The sequence below is a fragment of the Saccostrea echinata genome, unplaced genomic scaffold (assembly GCF_033153115.1).
Source record: "Saccostrea echinata isolate AGI-Se365-2 ecotype Australia unplaced genomic scaffold, CSIRO_AGI_Sech_v1 ptg000004l, whole genome shotgun sequence".
Taxonomy (NCBI): Eukaryota; Metazoa; Mollusca; class Bivalvia; order Ostreida; family Ostreidae; genus Saccostrea; species Saccostrea echinata.
Genome location: NW_026889753.1, coordinates 11,888,586 through 11,903,620, shown reverse-complemented (window position 1 = coordinate 11,903,620; position 15,035 = coordinate 11,888,586). Strand labels below are relative to the sequence as shown.

At 31.9% G+C, this 15,035-nt stretch overlaps 1 protein-coding gene across 1 annotated transcript; it reads left to right on the top strand.

Moving 5' to 3' along the window:
• The first annotated feature begins 1,091 nt into the window (after window positions 1-1,091).
• LOC133179491 (serine protease inhibitor Cvsi-2-like) lies at window positions 1,092-2,732 on the top strand. The gene is made up of 3 exons (XM_061314246.1): window positions 1,092-1,131; window positions 2,427-2,543; window positions 2,638-2,732. Exons 1-3 carry the CDS (start codon window positions 1,092-1,094, stop codon window positions 2,730-2,732), a joined length of 252 nt encoding a protein of 83 aa, XP_061170230.1.
• The last annotated feature ends 12,303 nt before the right edge of the window (window positions 2,733-15,035 follow it).

The following is a 15,035-nucleotide window of genomic DNA, read 5'->3' as shown; positions in this document are numbered from 1 at the left end:
AGTATGCGACATACTTGCTCTCATTGTGGCCATTGTAATTCTTTAAATAAGAGACATAAATTAAAAATCAAAGGAGTTTTGAATCATCAAGCCCTTTAAGTTAAAGTTAAAGTCTTGCATAGTTATATTAGAAATTGCCATTAAATACAGTACAATAACCAAAGCATATAATGCAAAATCAACATCTTACCACAAAACACTATATCAACATCTTACCACAAAACACTATATCAACATCTTACCACAAAACACTATATCATCATGAAATAACCACATATTTTCATGAAATAATCACAGCATATAATGCAAAACACCATCTTATTATGATATAAGTATAGCATATTGTGCAAAAGACTATTTTATTATGAAGAAAACCAGACATTTCATGCAAAGAGGCCATATTTATTATGAAGGAACCACGCATATAATGCAGAAACATCTCTTTTTTTTCTTTTTTTTTTTCTTTTTTTTTTTTTTACAAAATAACCAGTATATAAATCAAAAATACTATTTTCTCCTAAAATAACCACAGCAAAGATTCAAAAGCCCCATCTTATCATTAAAGAAATTACATAAAATACTGCAGTGTTCCATAAACCTGATTACATAGATTTGAAAAGTAAAGTAAGCAAGTGTTATTTTTTAAATTTTTTTTTATTCATTGAACATTAATATTAGTTAAACAGTCTATGTATGTTCAATTAACGATCTTTTTTCTCTAATCAGCTACTCATGTGCGCCAAATATTTTACAGTCCATATTTGAACTGATGGGATGCGGAACTTTACATTTTTGCTTAACTCTGTTGTAAACACAGAGGATACTGAGGAAGAAGGTGTTCATTAGAATTAACCATCATACTTTTCTGAGTAACCAGTTTGATATAATTACCTATAAATACTTTGTGTATGAGAATATCACACGATCATTGAAGATAATTTCACATTTTGTATAAGCTTTATCTAGGTGTCCTAGTATTTGTACGGTATCGTAGAACTTTGCGTGATTTTTCACTATAAAGACAGCATATATAAGAGATTCCACTTAAACTCGACTCACTTTCTACATAATTTTGAGGCATAGACGTCGTCATGAAGGTTATCGTTATTCTCGCTGTCGTTGTTGTTGCAGGTAAAGGTGTTCATTTTATCTTTTTTCAAACCCTTTAGGTAAAGTTCTCTACTGAAGACTAATAATCAAACTATTTTTATCGAATAACTGGACAGTAAATTGTATTTTCCTTCCAATGTTTCCGGAACAATTAATAAGCAGACACTTTAAAATTTCATTAAACTTCCGTGTCTTTTCAAAAAGTTACTTTTTAGATTTAAAAATTCCATACTGACAGGTTGTTTTATATTCATCATTTTTATGTTGTTTTAGGTTTAACTTGCCATACATATATTAAAGTAGTTTACCGAGTAATGACAAAAGAAAAGGCTTACCCATTCCTCTTCAGAAGGTTTTACCTAACCTGTGCCGAAGGTTCAAGTGAGCTTTTCTGATCAAATTTGTCCGTTGTCTGTCGGCGTGATATGTAGAATTCGGGTTGGGTCATTTAAAGATATTTTTCTCTAGAACCACTACACCAGAATATAAAACTTGTGAGAAAGCTTCCAGACATAATGTAGATTATACGTTGTTCTTAATAAGACATGGAGAAGGAGTAGGGTTGCAATGGGCAATCAAGGTTTTACATGGGAGTATTTAGGAAATATCTTCTCAAGAACAGAAATGTTATGATAAGTCATATTTATATGGAAGCATCTTCAAATAGTGCAGATTGAATTTCGTTTAAATCATGATCCTTGCTTTTAGGGTTCATCCACAACAAGCGATAAAAGTGTTAATAGGAATATATAGGAAAAATCCTATAAAATCTTTTCAAAACCAGATTAGTCATATTTATATCGAAACATCCTCAGGTACTGTAGATATAAGTTTGTTCAAATCATGACCCTTGGGGTAGGGTGTGACCACAATGGGCGATCAAAATGTTACATAGGAATATATAGGAAAAATCTTCTAAAGTCTTCATAAGAACAGCAAAGTCTTGATCGGCCTTTTTTAGACGGAAGCATCCTCAGGTAGTGTATATTCAAGTTAGTTCAAATTGCGACCCCAGAGGGCAGGGATGGGACCACAGTGGGTAACCTTGTTTTAAAACATACTTTTTACTTAGTTTGACTATTTTTATTGGAATGTTATAAAACTGATGATGACAATGACGTTATATCGACGATTGGTAAATTGGGGGAGGACAATTTGATCATTTATAGAACAGAATTTGTTACTAAGAGTTAGATCTTCTAAGGCGCAGAGTACACATTGAACCATCAAACGATATGAAAAAGTTAGTTGTTTTTATGTTTTGACTCTGACCTCTGTATCACTAAAATTCACGGTTTTGTTTCTGTTAACCTTAGCTTATGCTGAGACATGTACTAGCCCTGCGGACTGCTCATTAACATCTTGTGGTTCAGGATCCGAGCTCCACTGCGTTGACGGCGCTTGCACATGTACACATGATGCCACTGGTGACGGTAAATTTATATATACATACCTGTTGTTTTTGCAATTCTAACGTATATTTATTACAGGGAGTCAAGTATGACCTCTAATGATCCTATTTTTCAGGAGGCTGCACGAGTGTGAATGATTGCCATGGCAGATGTCAACATTTTGGCAGATACCATTGTATCGATGGCCGATGCAGATGTACTCACTTCTAGTCTTTTTCTCATTTGTAATAAAAATGCTTTGTAAACAGTTATATTTTAAAGATCAGGTTCTTTTTTATGTACAGTTGTTTACATCGGTCTCTATCTCCGTATGATATTTAAATGTTGGGTAGCAGGTAAAGAGTTAGAAAAAGAAAAGATACTTAGTGTTAACCATGTTTTTTTTTCAAAAAAAAAAAAAAAAAAATAGAATACTAACAAACTATGTAGGATAAGAAATGCAAAATGCATTTTTAAAGTGATTTACTTATTAATTTCTGTTTTTCATTATTGTGCCACATTAAAGAAAACATAATTTTTAAAAATATATATATATAACTTTATTCTATTAAATAGCAAATGAAATAGTAAATAGAAGTACATTTTGCACATCAAATATCTCTCTTTCAATTCACAGTGTGTTGTCTTCCCTCCCCTCACCTTTTCTGAGGAAGGTTAGAGTTAATTTTATGTAAAGGCTGGATGCCAGATTTATTTTTCTTTTGATTTGCGTTCCTTTTTTGTCAACCCCGAAAGAAAAAAAATATTTTTGTTTTTCAGTTATTTTCTGGCAGCCCCTTCCATGAAAAAATAACACAGGTGAAGATAACGAACAAGGATCCATCCCAATCACCCACAAACAATGCATATTCATAAACCGAAAATAAAAGATAGACTCCTGGAAATTCCAGAGGTGTAATTAGGTACCTAGAAAGAGTAAGGATTCCTGTTAGCCAGTCAAAACCCTGTGTGAATAATCCTATGTATTGACAGTTAATCCGTAACTTTGTAGCATAAAAAAGGATTAACAATTGGTAGGAAATATGTCAGTCAAAATACGAAACATTGATAGGTTGTATGTGCTAAAAAGATTAGCATAACAAACATTGAATTTACGAAATGCTGACTTGGCTGTAAACGAGGTTATTGAAATCCCTGTAAAATCAACCTATCTCTCAGTAGCCTGCCTCGCTTTAAAAATTGATCGCATGCTCTTGAGCATCGAATATGTTGGGAGACGTAAACAGAATGTGCAGGTGAAAGCGGAACATTACTTCACAAATACGAAAAATTGACTATGGAAAAGTTGAAGCCAACTCGTTTATCATACGATTTAGTTGTTGGATGGCCCTATCGTCAGTGGTCAGTAAACATCCAAACATGAATCATATTTGGCAGATTCTGTGGTGTCATTTATTATTCTCTGGGATATATCGAGTCGACATATGAATGGAAGAAATGAAATATGGAGATAACGAACAGTATTCAAGCTCAAAAGTCCATTCAAACAATACAAATCAGGAGCAGAGCAAACACATCAGAGGTGGAATCAGGTGCCATGGAGGAGTGAGTATCCCATGCCGACCGGTCACACCCGCCGCGTGCTCCTTATCATGAATGGGAAAAACGGAAAAATTCGTTGACAATTCAGTGTCTAAATAATGGCTTAACATTTAGTATTAAAAAAAAAGTCAGTCAGCATCTTACTTAATGATAGATAGGATTTGTTGACAGGGTCATTGTATCGACTATAAAACTTCCATATGATGACTTTGAACGAGACTGTTGATATCCTTGTTTCATCAACTGAGACATAAACCCCATTGGTGAGAAAGATATTGCTACATAAGTAAGGGAAATTGACGATTGAAAAGTTGAAGTCATCGTGTTTATCATAAAGCTTGGTTGTAGGTTACTATTAACGTCTTTTTCTATTAAAATATCCAAAAAAGAAACAAATGTGTAAGACTCTGTGGTATCTTCTATTTCAAGCTCACTGGGATATATCGAGTGGACATTGATAAAACGTCATCGATATATCTAAATGTCGAGCTTAAGGCCACAACAAGTGAGTGTTTTCTTCTCATTCGAAGTTTTTAATAAATTGCACTACATATGAATATCGGTTAATAAAGAAGCACAATTTGTGTCCATAGGAATTCCAACAGATTGCAGACCTCAACAACAGACCTGGCCTCTAAAGACTACAAAGATGTTTTTAATGAGGAACCCAAGCTTCCTTTTAATATCAATCTCAGAACACTTATGTGTAAAATCAAAGTAATTTTTAACAAAGTTATTTTGTAAATGAACAATCACAAAATATGAAAATTACCGAGCTCTAATTTCATTAAAGATGCAAGTGTCTATGACATCAAAAATGTCTTGTTTTTTTTTTTTTTTAATTTATCCTGAGGAATTATTGTGGTTGAATAAAGTGTAGAAAAGTCATACGTTTTATGACACATTGTATTTTAGATGGATTATACGACGCCTTGGATTTGACATTTTGAATTATTTTAATTTTAATTAATATATACTGATAAAAAAGTTTTAAGTATACCAATAATGTGAAACGGAGAAAAATTCACCTCAGGAATTATTATTGTATGTTTCATTATCTTTATGCAGATGTTCTTTTCCTTAACGTCTTTTTTTCTCACATGAGTAACCAACATAATAAACTAGATGCTGTCATAAGATATTAATACCAAGGCTTTTAGCCTTAAATGCGCTCTCCTTCAAATTCTGGTAACCAAGGATGAAGCACATATTGAAATTAAGCATAAACTGCTCAGGTGAAAATGAAGCCCTTTTGGGACTCTTAATTAATTAAGAGTCCCAAATGGGCTTCAGAGAATGAAATTTCATTACCAGACTGATATTACATAATTAATAATGTAAATTCTGTTAAAGTGAGAATTTTTGAAAGATTTGTGTAACAAAAAAGGTGGCCCATAAACAAAACAAAACAACAAATATTATTATTTTGATGCATAGCCTTTATGATGAACATAAAAACCTAAAAAAAAAACAAAAAAAAAAACAAAAACAAAAAACAAAACAAACAAAAAAAAAACATAAGATGCCAAAATCACAACCTGTGCAAATTTTTATCAGCATTTGGGTTGGAAAACCCCTTTCAAAACCTACACCCGATCGACTTTGTCAAAAATCAACCCACCCACGATTCACATGTTTTCCTGTCATATTTAGAATAGAAAACACAAACTTATGTAAAAATTAAACATGGCATGTAATTATAATATAAATTTTACAAATGCACACCTTTTTGGAAAATTTCTAGACCCGCGCATGACGTTAGTATAACGTCAACTACGAGCACTTCTTTTACCGTTATCACTATTGGATTGCACATGGTGTATGTACAGCATTATCACCAGGCCAAAGTTTTTTTTCTTTTGGTTTACGATTCCGCCGACCCTAATTTTAACCAATCATGAAAATAAAAATAATGTCTTTTTCCGACATATTTTCTCAGCTTAACTGTTGGGTTTTAAATTTTAGAATGCATCTTAGTCAAATAAGCGCTTATAAATATATGAGATCTTTGGGTGCAAAACACAGTTTTATGTATGACGTTATTGCGACGTTACCATGTTAGGGACAAGCAAAACTGACCCCTATAAAAAAAATAACATGAAGGCTTGTTACATAGACTTCTATATATCAATGGTAAGATAAAATGATGAATTTTATAAATATCAAAGTATAATCCATTCATCACTTACTAAAAACATGTATTTAACACACAAAACACGAGGGAAATGGGGTAATTTATGTGTCTAATCCTAGTACACATATGCATTTTAACCTACCTTTATCAACAAACAGCGCAGAAATCAGAAAATATAAGTTCTATGCATTTGACAGAACAAGTCCTCAGGTTTCTTTTTTATGTACTTTTAGGGTACATTTTCCAGCTTTTGAAAGAGCTACATTACTTGCTATTCAAGTAATGCAATTCTGCACGTGTGAAAACCGGATGTTTTGAGAGTTACCTCCCACTATTAAAATGTCACACAAAAAATTATTCCTAAAAAATATGCATATTTTTTTCATTTAATATTAAGATAAGACTCTACTTTATGCAAACAAAAAAGTTGCAATTTTCAAGTACACTTCCTATAAATAGCAGGAAAATCCCTACCCATCATCCTTCTCTCTGGGAAAACCCCCGGATTTCATACGAAACTGTGTTTAGCTACCTTTACAAACATTTAGGTGACCGTAAATAAACACATGTGCAAACCAAAAATGGCGGTTCTGTCATGTAACAAGGTAATTCCTCACTGAAAGGAATGACACACACTTAAAGAACTTTTTCTGCATGGAACAGTGAATAAAATCTTGGATGCATGATCCCTTTCTCTAACTGCGATGTCTCAATTGGCTAAATTCATCCCGTAATATTGGAGAGTGTATGACCAACCCTGATGGACCTAGCAGACACGGATACACCTATAGATAACAGGGATTTATCAGTGCCTTCTCATGGACCGAAATTCGGCCTCATTCCCAATTGAAAATGAGTTCAGTTTTTCCCAATTTGGCAGTATTTTTTCCCAAATGGTGAACAATGCTTTTATTTTTAATTATCTTTGGAAAAAAGTAAAATTGTCAGACTGTCTGTAATTTTCATCTATTTAACTCATTTAGCAAAGCTACAGTCATAACACATGTTTAAAAACACTGAAAAAACATCGCCAACTTTTAATCCGAATTTCCTCCGTTTTCTAAAAATGATGATATTGTGTAATTATATAGATTTATTAAGTTATTTCCACCTACTCAGTTTGATCTGCGAGTGAATGGTAAGGACTTTAGGCATTATTTCAGATAGAAATATATATTTTCAATGCATTAATACATATTAAAAGAGGATTTTAGAAATGTGTACTTAGTATAATTTTTTGCAGGAGGTTTATAATCTCCAGAAACAGATACTATAATGACCTAAATTGAAATCTCATACACACATGTACATGTACTACCCTAAGTTGTATAAATGCTTTATACTCATTGAAGTCCATTTTAATTGTCGTTTGGTTGCCCAAATTAGAATTCATGCTGAAATGTTAAATGAATTACCCCTGAATACATGATTTAAGCAACATTTTAAATTTTTTTTTCCAATTTCATCAAATAGCCGATAATTTTTTCCCAATTCCCCAAAAATGGTGTTTCCCAAAATAGGCTGATAAATCCATGGATAATAGTTCAGCCAATTTAGTGTTGAGAGATACATCTTAGTTGAAGTAATGCTGACCTGAGTGATTATTTCACTGGATAAATTCAGATGTGTATAAAACATTTTGTTAATTTATAGAAGTAATTTTAATATACAAATCTTTGCAAATTTGATACTCAATTGAGATCAGAGCCCTCTGAATTACTAAGTAAATAATGAGCATTGCCTACTGTGCAGGTACATAACAAAATTTAATTAAAGAAGGACTTGATTGAGAAATTATTTGAACATTAAATTTAATAGCTGCATGATCAAATTATTATAACCTTTATTTCAACATCAATTACTTTCAATATTGTTAAACAGTTAAATTGTATTTTTCTTCAATCTAAATTTAACTTAAATTTGGATCCTTATTTTTAGTTTGTGGGGATACCGAGGTTTATAACACATCACATATCACTGAAGAGCACAAAAAGAAGTTGAACATCATGAACCAAGCAGTGATTGACAAACAAAAATCAGAACTAAATGAAAATGACATTCATTCTAAAGTTAGAAATGAATTAAAATTAAATAAAAAGAGTTATGTGATCTAGACAATAAAACTTAAAAGTACTATTGACGTGTATTATTTTCATTAAAAGAAACATTGCTGGTATTTAAAAATGAAATTGTTGAATCCTAAATTATTTTTATTTTTATTTTTCGACCACCCAATGCATTTTTTTGAGACAGAAAATCGTAAACCAAAAAAATAAAAACTTTGGCCCCAGTATGAATATTCAAAGTGTGTGTTTTAAATGGATTTGATTTATTATTCTTTGACCTTTACAGTATTTAAAACAGAGGGTAAGTACATAATGAAAACTGTAAAAGTTGAATATATTCCGGTATTTTTAATTTCACTTTGTTCGCGATCGAAGAATATTCCGCGAAAATTAAGCCATCGTGATATTGTTGACATATCAATGAAGCATTCAATTACCTACACACTTTAAAACCATTTCTCTATATTATAACAGTAAAATAGTAAATAATTGAAAATTATTTGGAAAAACCTGAGTTAAAGTTTGATACTGGAAAGATATTTTTTAAAAAGATAATTTACCAAAACTTTCTTTGTTTTTAAAGAATTATTTATAATATTGCAAAAATTTATAGTAAAGTGAAATACATTGGTCGTGAAATTAAAACCACCGTGAAATGTGCCATCATAGAAAATCGTGAATTATTAAACACATAAATTTAAAGACGTTTACAGTATATTATTTTAAAAAGTTTAATATAGAACGGGGTAAAATAATCTCAGGGTTCTCCATGGTTTTACAGTGTCGGCCCCGACACAGTAACGATTCAAATTTTATCCATGCGACACAGTAAAAATTTTGCGACATAGTAAGATCTGTGATAATCAGAAAATCAGAACATATTCTCTCTAACTGAAACTTTAATCAAAACAAATCTACCGTCTTTCAATTTTTAAGGCAGAGCACCTAATTATCTCTTAATTAGGGCACTTCGTCTTGCTTCACCTTTCATAATCAATTATCTCCTAGACCCTCGCTGGACTTTACGCATGAGGGAACAAAGACAAGTAATTTGTTTCACACTTCCATGCAACCGTATAATTGCTAGTTGCATTTTTAAATATTATTCAAAAATTAAATATTTATTATAAATATATGTCTTTATACTTCAGAACCACGTCTCGAATTATGTTGGTACTCTGAGTCAAACATCGTACCGTAATCATTTCATTGATGTAAATGTATTGTTGAAGAATTTAAATTTAAAAAGGTGGTATTATTCATCAAACTTTCTGACCTTGACCTTTTGATAAGGTCAAGGTCAATCTTAACATCGAAATATAGTCCAGGCTATAACATGAGAACCCTTTGACATTAGGATTCACAAGATGCACTGTACCAAAAGTTTGACCTTGACTCCTTTCTTCATTCAAGGTCATATTCAGAAAAACACCTCCAAAACCATAAATTAAGAATCCTTTGAGATTAAAACTTCAATCTTGGAACATGGAGAGGTGGTGTAGAGAAAGGGTGCATGCCAAAAAGATTTTTTCCCTTGACCAATTTATAAAGTCAAGGTCAATCTTTCACATGAAAATATAATTCAGGGCATAATCTGAGAACACTTTTACATTATGAATTCAAATTTGGAACATGGATAGAAGACATTGCCACAAGATTTGCTGCATCATTTTTTTTATCTTGACCCTTTCTTCATCCAAGGTCAAATTAAGAAAAAAGACAATCAGACAATAGCTCATGAAATCTTTGACATTCAGACTTTAAACGTCAATTTTCGCCCCCTCCCCCCTTTGGCCCATAGAGTGAAAATGAACATTCCGAAACCTTACATCTACAGGACACCATAAGTCATCTTCCAAAAGATAATTAGGCTACTGCATAATATGTAAGAGGTTTTTTGTATACCACCATTGCCCCCCCCCCCCCCCCCCCGGACGGACCAGGTAACAACAATATACCCGAACTTTCTTGATAAATAATGAAAATAATTTTTTACAGACATGGCTTCGGTATAGGAATTTAGACCTAAGTAATATTTTTCTGTGTAAAAATATTCCTGCAAAAAAGTTGTATATTTCCCCCGTATTCTAATAGAGTTGCTTAAATTAGGGACTTAGCATCGCTTTGAAATCATTTGGAAAAATTGGAAATCGAAATTATTTTATGAAGTCTTAGTTCCCTGTTGATCTAAATTTGTTCATAAAATGTTGAATCTTTCAATGATTAAATTTAGTCTTCGAATGTTTAACAGGTTAGGATAATTATTTTAATTCATTTGATATTACAGGACAATATTTTTGTTATTTATAAAATAGTTCAGCCAGAAATTCAAAATATTAGCAGTGCGTACCCAATATTTTGGTATTAATCAGTAGCGTTTGAATAGGACTACCCGACTCCAGTCAGAAAATAACATTTAAATAGACGTTATGCAAAATATAATATTGTACAGCGTAAATAAAATACATTTTACATGAGAAACTTGTAACATATTTAACCAGAATTTTTTCTGGAAAAAAGTTTTTTTTAAAAAATGAATCCAGATTTTTCAAATTTTCTTTTCAACAGAAACATGTGCCTTTGTTTATGATTTTACTTTCAATGGTAAAAAAAGAAAACGGAGGTAAGTTTGATGGCAAAAATATCGCAACTTTCACCTATTATCGAATTGGATTTGAACCCACGACCTTCCGATCACGGAGCTAGCTCTCTACCGACTGGGCTATCGTGACGGTTCAGCAAGTTTTGTAGAGAATACATGGATAACATGTTCAGCATAAAATGTCCAAAGTCTAAATCGATGTATAAATATAGGTACCAGCCGTATTTCAAGATTGGTTTTTAATTGAGTAACAAAATGTGCATGTGAAAATTGTAAAATGGTCAGAATGAATGTCTAATTAATAATTCTTTTTGAAATAATGAATATTTTACATACATTTAACAGTCCCAACATAATTTTCCAGTAGACGTTCTTGCCAGAGAATAACTTGTTATTCTTTCATTTTTTTTCTATCTCAACATAATGAAAGAAAATGCGTTTAACAGTAATTGGCAAAATTAAAAATAAAACACATCGAGTGTATTCGCTTTGTACATATGTCTTATTAAAAGTTTCACTGATTTTTCATCCATATTTCAAAAACAGAGGTAGCAAAAGACCACTAGTAGTGCTCTTGAAACGTTCCTTTAATACTTCTTAAATGCTATTAAAGAGTGAAATATAGAGTAACCAGCATCTTACGTAAAATCAAAGCAAGTAGTTTTCATATGCATGTACATGTATTCCGAATCTTACCACGTTTTCGATAAACCACTAGTACTAAATGAATCCATTTAGCTCTTTAAATGCACCTTTTTTCCATTTCGTGCTTGCCATTATCTGGACATTTCCAGAATATTAGACTGTGTGATCGTGATTAGCCGATTACCTTATATATTTAAAATAGAGTCTAAAAGGAGATCATGCACTATTGGATTCTTTTGTTTCTGAATACTCATAACAATGCAGCAAATGTACCAGAAAAAAATGAAATTTTTAATGTAAACAAATACCGGGTATACAAGATACCGAAGCCATGCCTGAAATAATTTATTTTTCATTATTTATTAAGTTTGTTACTCATATGGAAAAAAAAGTTAAAGAAATTTTAATTTTACCATTTGATCACTGTACATGCATGTATATAAAGAGGGCATTAATTTCATCGCATCAGTCCACGAGCTTTTTAATAAACCCTCGTAAACCAGTAGTCTTCTCGTACAGTGCGTTGATGACATACACATTAAGTCAAAATCCAGAAGAAAAAAACTATATTCAATTATTTAGGGTTTTGCCTAAACATCTGACACTTTCAAATGTTAAAATTTCATACATAGAAAATTCAGTTTACGCCTATATACATTTACAACTCTAATGGACCTTAATCCATATCGGTCAAATGTTTTATTTTCTCGTCTTTATGGGCTGGAGGGGGAAACAATATGAATTCAGTTTCGAATCGATGCATGATTTAATTCATAATGTTATTCATTACGAACATTTTTGCCAATGATTGCTTGTCAGCAAATACAGTCTTTCATTAAGTCAAATGTTGACTGACTTTTTTCATACTAATTGTTAGGCCATTATTTACACACTGAATTGTCGACGGATATTTTCCGTTATGTCCCGATCATGACAAGGAGCACACGGCGGGTGTGACCAGTCGGCAAGGGATGCTCACTCCTCCATGGCACCTGATCCCACCTCTGATGTCTTAGAGGTCCGTGATTGCTCTGCTCCTATTTTCTAATGTTTAATGGACTTTTGAGCTCGCATACTGTTCGTTATCCCTACATATTTCGTTCTAATTATTTCAGTCATGGTTTCCAAATTAAATTGATGGATTTTATAACTGTTTCACAAAATATAATTTGAGTTCGATTGACGATGATGATAATAATAATTATAAAAAATGAGTGATGATTTTCCATTTCCATTATTACATGTAGTCCTAAAATAACAATAGAATTTTCGCTTATACGGGAATATTCGATGCGATTTTCAAAATATATCTAAAGCGTTTACATTATATACAGAAAGACTTCTTGTTTGCAATTGTTTATATATTTGGCAGTCACTTGATCTAGAAGCCACAGTGTCAAATGTAAGTATGTCGTAAAATCACAGGAAAACTGCTCAGGATTGCAACGAATGAAATAATTACTTATATATGATCTTTCCACAGAAATTTTCATTACAAATAGAATTAACGTACCTTTTGACGGGGTTATACATGTAATATCGCGGAATCACAATTTCTGTTTCATACGTGATTTACAAAATTTGGCAGTTTTCTTGAATTGCCATTGTATACCTTAACTGCACTCTATGTACACTAGTTATGACAAATTTCCGCCGAAATTTTGTGACCGCGTATATAGCCTTTAATCCAATGCGGGAAAATATCAAAAGTACATAAAACGCCTGGAAAAAATTGTTTGACATCCAAAAAGTATGTCAAATCTTCAAGAGAAATCAATTTCTTTTAATATATTAAGAAATGAAATAAATTGTTATTTTTTATATTAAAAAAATATAAATAAAAAGAATTAATTTCGAATATCAAGAGATTTTTTTTTACCGAACATTATTTCATTAGATATTTCCATTATATAACATTATCCAGTATGTAATCTAACATGAATTATTACGATGGGACCAGGCATAAAGTGCAAAAAACACAATTGTATATCGAGGAGACAAAAGCACAGAATCATAAAGGAACCACAACATATAATGGAAAAAACACTAAGTGTCATGCTACAGCATATAATGCAAAAAGAGCAACTGAAATAACCACTGCATCTATAATGCAAAAGCAGCAGCTTATCATGTAGGAACCACAATATGTAATAACAAAGCAATACATTATCATAAAGAAACCACGGTAAATAATGTAAAACCACCATTTTTTCATAAAATAATCGTAGTGAATAGAGCATATTATCTTTAAACAAATCTAAGGTAACTATGGTACATGTACATAACTTTGGCGAGTTCGTTACGCAAATTAAGCAAAATAAACCCAAGAAGTTTATTTTATTTTTTCATTATGAACACCCTGTATTTATTCACTGTAATTTACTGACTCAAAACAATCCCTTATTTGCATAAATTAATTCACGGTCCAACAATTGAATCTCACTGGATACCGAAATTAACGGGTTTTTTTTTTTTTGTTTTTTTTTTTCAATTAACAAAAGCAGAAAAGATGCCTACTCCGTGTATGACAAAAATGCACGAGCACGCAGATAGTTTCACATTTTGTATAAACATTTATCTAGATGTCCTAGTATTCGTACCCAATCGTAGAATTTTGCGTGATTTTTCACTACAAAGACAGCATATATAAGAGATTCCACTTAAACTCGAATCACTCTTCACTTAAACTCGAATCACTCTTCACTTAAATTAGACGTCATCATGAAGGTTATCAACCAATATGCAATCTTAATGTATTTATTTATTTTTTTAAATTACTTGACAGTAAATTTAATTTGCCTTCCATTAACCAATGTTACAGGACCGTTAACAGACCACACCTATAAAAATTTCATTTAAGTTTTTTCAAGTCTTTTCAAAAAGTTACTTTTTTATTCATGGATTTTTTCATATTCATCGTTTTGTTTAAACATATTTAGAAAGTAATTTTCTGAATTTACGACATAAGAAGAGGCTTATATATGGCTCTTCGTCATTTGATTTAATTATTGTTTTTACTAAGTTTGACTACTGGAATATTACAAAACTGATCATGAAAAAGATGTTACATCACCGATTGGTGCATTGTTTTATAGAAATCTTCACTTAGATCTTCTTTAAAAGGATAACATACATTGACCTATCAAAACATTTCAAGTAGTTAATTGTTTTTATCGGCAGACTAAAATGTCTGTATCACTAGAATTCACTTTTTTGTAACTTTGAACCCTAGCTTATGCTGAGACCTGCACTAGACCCGGGGACTGCACAGCCACATCATGTGGAATCGGAACCGAGCTCCACTGTGTAAATGGTGCTTGCACGTGTACACATGCCGCCACCGGTGACGGTAAATATATTCCTTTTGTTTTTTACAACCATACCGTGACATGTATTTATTAATGTGAGGAATTACGTATTATCTTCCACAATCCTATATTTCAGGACCTTGCACGAATGCGAATGATTGTCATGGCAGATGTGAACATGGCCGACACCACTGTATCGATGGTCGATGCAGATGT

Bases quoted from the DNA above. Each gene is read 5' to 3' on its own strand.
- LOC133179491 (XM_061314246.1), top strand. From the start codon at position 1,092: ATGAAGGTTATCGTTATTCTCGCTGTCGTTGTTGTTGCAG. The intron at 1,132-2,426 runs GTAAAGGTGTTC...TGTTAACCTTAG, and splicing joins CGCTGTCGTTGTTGTTGCAG to CTTATGCTGAGACATGTACT. The intron at 2,544-2,637 runs GTAAATTTATAT...CCTATTTTTCAG, and splicing joins ACATGATGCCACTGGTGACG to GAGGCTGCACGAGTGTGAAT.